This window comes from Cebus imitator, unplaced genomic scaffold (assembly GCF_001604975.1).
Source record: "Cebus imitator isolate Cc_AM_T3 unplaced genomic scaffold, Cebus_imitator-1.0 Scaffold434, whole genome shotgun sequence".
In the NCBI taxonomy this organism is placed as follows: Eukaryota; Metazoa; Chordata; class Mammalia; order Primates; family Cebidae; genus Cebus; species Cebus imitator.
The window spans coordinates 772213-779030 of NW_016107749.1; the positions used below are offsets into that span (position 1 = coordinate 772213).

At 39.2% G+C, this 6818-nt stretch overlaps 1 protein-coding gene across 7 annotated transcripts in view; it reads left to right on the forward strand.

Annotated features, from left to right (window-relative positions):
• BICDL1 (BICD family like cargo adaptor 1) overlaps positions 1–6818 on the forward strand; it is a 107514-nt gene that overhangs the window by 5517 nt on the left and 95179 nt on the right. For all 7 annotated transcript variants that reach the window (XR_001819569.2, XR_005197133.1, XM_017510221.2 and 4 more), the window contains exon 2: positions 3347–3562. Coding sequence is in view for 5 of the 7 variants with exons in the window: in XM_017510221.2 (XP_017365710.1) it covers positions 3347–3562 (216 nt within the window). In the remaining 2 variants the exon portion in view is untranslated. The remainder of the gene's footprint in view (positions 1–3346; positions 3563–6818) is intronic.

Genomic DNA, 6818 nt, shown 5'->3' on the forward strand with positions numbered 1-6818 from the left:
TTGAACAGTGTGGTACATTTGCCATAATTATTGAACCAGTACTCAAGTGATTACTAACTAAAGTCTTCAGTTTATTCAGATTATCTTAGCATTTACCTAATACATTTTTCTGTTCCAGGATACCATATTACATTTAGTTTCTGTGTCACTGTAGCCTCCTCTTAGCTGTGACTGGCAATTTCTTAACCTTATTTTTGATGACCTTGACAATTTTGATATTAACTTTCAGAAATACTATATAACACTGAGAAACGAAGGAGCACATAAGCAGAACTTGACCTTCACACTTCCTGACAATCTCCCTAGAGTTTTCTGGCTAATTTAACATTTAATTGAAAATACAATTCTAGGAGAAACTTTTCTTTTCTCAGAGTAAAGCAAATGCCAAATGCTGTACAAAATGGTAAATTCTGTATGTTTATTAATAGGAAAGCCTGAAATTTGTCAAAGGATTCTGAAACATGAAGTAGGAAGTTTGTCTCATGTCCAAAGAAATACAAGGACTGAATAGACTGATCAGCACCACCTGTCCTCAGCCCCGCCCCCCAGTGGATTGGATTGTTTTCGTTGCTTGGTTGGGCTCTTCACTAACAGCTGTTTGCTGAATATTTTTAAGTCACTCTGTTCTTTTAGAACACAAGCCTAATTTATCTGGCCTCTCAGTAACACTGTGATTACTGAGTTCTTGCCATTGCCTTCTGCTCAATCTTTTTCATTTTGAAAAAATTCAGTAAAACCAAGTATCACAATTTTAGGATTGCAATTAGCATTTGTTTCTGCATTCCATCTTGCTGAAGTTTCTACAGTGACTAAACATTCTCATTTTTGGAAGTTAAGCAATACGAAGGATGTATAGAGCAAAAAATTCTCATACTGATGAGTAGAAGACCCTCCCTTGTCATTTCTTTTCCCACATTGCTCGAAACAGACTGTATAAAATATAATGTGTCTTTTTCCACAGGTACACTCGAGTGGCTATATCCAAATGAGTTGTCCCCTTAAAGTTGTCAACTTGGGAGTTTTCAGTGAAAACTGCCTTTGCCAATGTGCTCAGAATGTTAATTTTGGATTGCTGTTTTTATCTTTTGGCACCTTCCTTTGACTGCTCTCAATCATGATACATTTTCATCTTTTTGGGGATAATGAAACATAATGTTATTATGATAACGTTCAGAAACATTCAAAAGTCACTCAACAAAATAAGAATAAGATGGCAGGATGAAGGTAGATAATCTCATTCTTTAGACACACCTCACATGTGAAGGAATGGAACTCATTTTCTTGCATGATTGTAAGCTGTCCCTTAAGGCTTTCCAAAAAAAGCATTCCAAAAAAATATTTTGAGTGGTGAGAACTTCAGTAGAGTAAGAGGGTAGCCTCCCAAGGTAAGGAGATGGCTGAATAGTCTGAAAGAGAAGATTCATATGTACACTTTAGCTTATTCAAACAATCTCAGTGCTTGATGTCAGCCTTCAATGTGTCAGAATTTCCTGTAGAACCCAGTATATTCACATATACAGATATACATACACATGCATAGATGCCTTAGACTTCATTCTATTCTTAACTGAATCACAATCTCAGGAAGTGGGTTCCAGGTGGGTGTATTTTGAACAGTTACACTAAAATGTTTCTGAGAGCACCAGAAGTTTAAGACCATTACTTTCACTTACATTTCTTAGAGTCCTCGAAGTATAGATTTGACTGTTGTACATACTGTGCATTTTAAGTAGGAGAACATACTTGCCTCTGAAAAGAGGCATGCGTATTTATCTCAGAGAAACACAAAGATGTTTTTATTTTTTTCAATCCAAAGGAATCTTATTTTATTGAGCTGCTACATTAAACTGTATATACTTTTCCTGCATACCATCTTTCACACGCAAGTTATCAGTCTCTCCCACTAGGATGAAAATTCCATACAGGCAAGGACCGTGCCTGTATTGCTCATTAGAGTGTCCCTAGGACAAGGCCAGGTGCAGTGGTTTACGCCTGTAATCCCAGCACTTTGGGAGGCTGAGGCGGGTGGATCACAAGGACGGGAGATTGAGACCAGCCTGGCCAACATAGTGAAACCCTGTCTCTACTAAAATACAAAAAAATTATCTGGGTGTGGTGGTATGCACCTACAGTCCCAGCTACTGAGGAGGCTGAGACAGGAGAATCGCTTGAAACTGGGAGACAGAGGTTGCAGTGAGTCAAGATTGTGCCACTGCACTCCAGCCTGGCGACAGAGTAAGACTCTGTCTCCAAAAAAAAAAAAAAAAGTCCCTAGGACAGTGCTTGGTTCATAGTAGGTGCTCAAGAATGAATGAATGTATCAAATAAATATGCAAGGCTTAATGAGCCATGATTTTAGTAGCCCTGAACTTGCCCTAATGATTTTAAGTTACATTGCCATATATAGCAACAAATATTTATTGAGCTGTGACTGTGACTTAGAGAACCAAACAGAGCCAACTTAGACACAAATCCTTTCTTTGCCATTTACTAGTACCTATGTTGAGATAGTCACTTAGCCTCTTCTGTGGCTTCATTTGTAAGAAGAGATGATTAATTGAAAAGATCTCTGGAGTTCTTTTCATCCCTGAGAAATTCTGTGATAGTAAGAGCCTGGTATGCCACACATAATAGGTGACTCCAAAGGAAACCTCCTTAAAAAAAGAGGGGGGCCGGGCGCGGTAGCTCAAGCCTATAATCCTAGCACTTTGGGAGGCCAAGGCAGGAGGATCCACTGAGGCCAGGAGTTCAAGACCAACCTGGGCAACATGTTGAAACTCCATCTCTACTAAAAATACAAAAATTAGCCTGGCATCATGGTGCATGCCTGTAATTCCAGCTGCTCGAGAGGCTGAGGCATGAGAATTGCTTGAACCTGGGAGGCAGAGGTTGCAGTGAGCTGAGATCACGCCAATGCACTCCAGCCTGGGTGACAGAACAAGCCTCCTTCTCAAAAAAAAAAAAAAAAAAAAAAAAAAAAAAAATTGAGGATTTTGGTTATGGGACTCATTTTTAATTGTTTAAATGTATAGTTTACCAATTAGATGACTAGCAAATTTCAAGTGAACTCTCAAGTCTAGAACCTTATGCCTAACGATAAGAATAAACATAATAACTTTTAAGTATTTTCAGTAAGAATGGCTTTCTGTTTGTGAAACCAACCTCTTCCCTGCTCTGAAAGAAGGAATATTTTTGTAGCTGTGAATTGGGCAACTTGTCCTGTGTGGCAGGGTGTTTTATTGTGTTCACTGACTAGGAAAAAGAAAAGTTGGGAGAGCATGGAGAGAAAAAACAAAAGGCTGTAGAATTTTTATCAGTGTTTAAATCCTCTTCACTTTTCACCCAGCACTTAGAGCAAGAGAAACATGAACTGAGAAGACGGTTTGAGAACCGAGAAGGGGAGTGGGAAGGCCGAGTGTCAGAGCTGGAAAGTGATGTGAAGCAGCTACAGGATGAGTTGGAGAGGCAGCAGGTTCATCTGCGGGAAGCAGATCGAGAAAAAACACGGGCTGTCCAGGAACTGTCGGAACAGAACCAAAGGCTATTGGATCAGCTCAGCAGGGTGAGTCACAAATTAAGAATTTAAGGTATAAAATACTAAAAGTTGAAATAGGCTGGGCACGGAGGCTCACACCTATAATCCCTGCACTTTGGGAGGCTGAGGTGGGAGAATCACTTGAGACCAATCTGGGCAACATAGGGAGACCTCATCTTTACAAAAAAAATTTTTTTAATTAGCTAGGCATGGTGGCACCTGCCTGTGGTCCCAGCTACTTGGGATGCTGAGGTCGGGGAATTGCTTGGGCCCAGGAGGTAAAGGCTGCAGGGAGCTGTGATCAATTATGCCATTGCACTCCAGCCTGGGTGACAGAGTGAGAGCCTGTCTCAGAAAAAAAAAAAAAAAGCCAGTTGAAATAGAGCTTCTGTTAATGTAAGTCATGTAGACGATAAGAGCAATACTAAATTTTTATGCCTTTGTTTTTAACTAAGTATCTTTTATCTACAAGAACTTTGGTATTACCGAACTAGGGGCAAGAGCCAAGATGCATGCTTGTGATTAACAAGCCACAGACTTTGACAGTCACTTAACTTGGGAGTGTTCTCATTTTTAAAATGAAGGGGTTGTGCTTAATGATTTCTGACATTTTTATAGCTCTAAAAGTCTGTGATTCCTTTACCTGGAGAAAGTCTATCGCTGGCAAAATTGTGTTAATTCATTTAGTTCAAATATTACTGTCTTTAAACTTTTTTTTTTTTTTTTGGGACGGAGTTTCGCTCTTGTTGCCCAGGCTGGAGTGCAATGGCGCGATCTCGGCTCACCACAACCTCCGCCTCCTGGGTTCAGGCAATTCTCCTGCCTCAGCCTTCTGAGTAGCTGGGACTACAGGCATGCGCAACCATGCCCAGCTAATTTTTTGTATTTTTAGTAGAGACGGGGTTTCACCGTGTTGACCAGGATGGTCTCGATCTCTTGACCTTGTGATCCACCTGCGTCGGCCTCCCAAAGTGCTGGGATTACAGGCTTGAGCCACCGCGCCCGGCTGTCTTTAAACTTTTTAAGCTTAGGGAAAATTTCTAGAGCAGTTGATTTTTTATTGATGTTGAATTTGTGAATGTACATTTTTTGTATTGTTTAAACATGAAAAATGTGTATCTGTATTGAAAATTTGTTTTATTTCCACATTTAGTAAACCTTTATTTGTACCTTTCTAAGGTGGAATCATGGAAGTATTAACCAAAGTCAAGACTGTAAAATCATTTCAAGGAAGTAGGTTGAGGCTAAATAGATGGAAATATAATTTAAATACAGAACTTATCTTTTAAATAAATGTAGGAATGTTATTAATGCCCTGGTCTATAAATCCACCTATTTTAGATAATTAAGACTTGGATTTACTATTGTACCTCAGTCATTCTTGTATATTGAAAATGAAACTACTAACTCTTCAGTCACCAGAGAAAAAATAATTTCTCTGATATCATCCCTCAGCACTAATGTTCTCATGAGAGCACTGCCTTATCTGCATGGTTAGTGTTTGGTGCTTTGGTCTTAGGGAAAAGCATGGATTGGGGAGCATTTCATAAATTCCTGGATCTTCCGCTAATTTGATGGGTGATGCTGTATGAAGTTATTATGCTAGTTTGTGGTCATAGTTGCTTCCCATGTGACTGTGGGAAGCATGCTGAGAACAGTGAAAAACCATGTCTCACAAGAATATGGGAAGTAAATGCCACCAGTGGGAAGGGAGAAGAAGGAAAAGTAGAGGAAAGGGAGAAAGAGAAAGAAAGAAAATGATGCTTACTAACTTGGAAAATAGTTGCAGGGAAATACCAGAATGTTTGTGAGAGGTGAGGATTCAGGCAATAATAGGTAGAGCTAAAGATCTTGCCTGAAGGTTTCTCATCTGGAGAATCCAGTCACCATTTGATTGTCTGGGAAGTAAGAGTTGGACCGTTCAGGAAATCATTTCACAGAGCCTGCTCAGTAACAGGATTTCTGATTCAGTTCTAAAACCTTTTCCAGCAACTGGGAGGGGAATCTCTATCCTCGTAAAAATGTTTATGTTTTTGAGTATTTTCATTCATTATTCATGAAAGATTCGACCAGAGAGCCCTGGCTAGAGTGATTTATTTGTTCGAAAACATTTAATACATATTTTGAGCAAATGTTTCTTATGGAGGCTTATAGAATGAATACAACAAACCAGAAAAATTAAAGGGGAAATTAAGATCTCTTGGGGGCTAAGTTCCTGTTACAAAATAACATGAGCTAAAGCAGACTCAGCCCTATGAAAGATAAGTGACCAAGAGGGAAAGGGAAAATGCAGATCTCAACATGACATAGCAAAAGCTCACAGAGCTTGGGATTTAACTTTGTTACTCATTAATTTGGTGACCTTGTTTGTGCCTCAGTTTCTTTTTCTTTAAATGGTTGTCAAAATTTATGCCTTGCCTGGACAATGTGGTTCACGCCTGTAATCCTAGCATTTTGGGAGGCCAAGGCGAGTGGATCATGAGGTAAAGAGATCAATACCATCCTGGCCAACATGGTGAAACCCCGTCTCTACTAAAAATATAAAAATTAGCTGGACATGGTGGCATGCTTATAGTCCCAGCTACTCGGGAGGCTGAGGAAGGAGAATCACTTTTGAAACTAGGAGGCGGAGGTTGCAGTGAGCCGAGATCATGCCACTGTACTCCAGCCTGGTGATAGAGTGAGACTCCATCTCAAAAAGAAAAAAAAATTATGCCTCATACAAGTACTATTGAAATGAAAAATGAGATAATGTGTTTATGTTAAGCAGCGTAGGAAGGTAAGGATTTCTTTCAGTGTTGATGACTATTTTACTAAAGCCGTGTCTTTATAATTTGTTCACTTTGCCTAATTTCTTATAGAAAATCCTGATAAGCTGCTCCCAAAAGAATGTAGGAGGATAACATTTCTACTAGATCTAGATTTTTGTTATCCTCTCTGGCCTCAAATATAGGCTCTGGGTGAGTTTTGTAGCTTTTTCCCTTTTTCAAGCAGGACAGTCCCCTGGGGTTTCCATCAGCAGAAGTTTAGATAGCATTTTATTAACTGAGTATATAGAAACCAGAGGAGTTAAGTGTTTTGAAGTGAATTAAGATTCTCCTAAGACAAGATAATCAGCAGAGGTAGTAAAAGGCCATGCTTTTCTTATAGTGTTTATAATGTGTTTTTATAAATGTGAAATGTATAATATCTAAAATATAGTACAGTATTTCTTTGATTCTTTTTTTTTTTTTTTTGAGACAGAGTTTCACTCTTGTTACCCAGGCTGGAGTGCAATGGCACG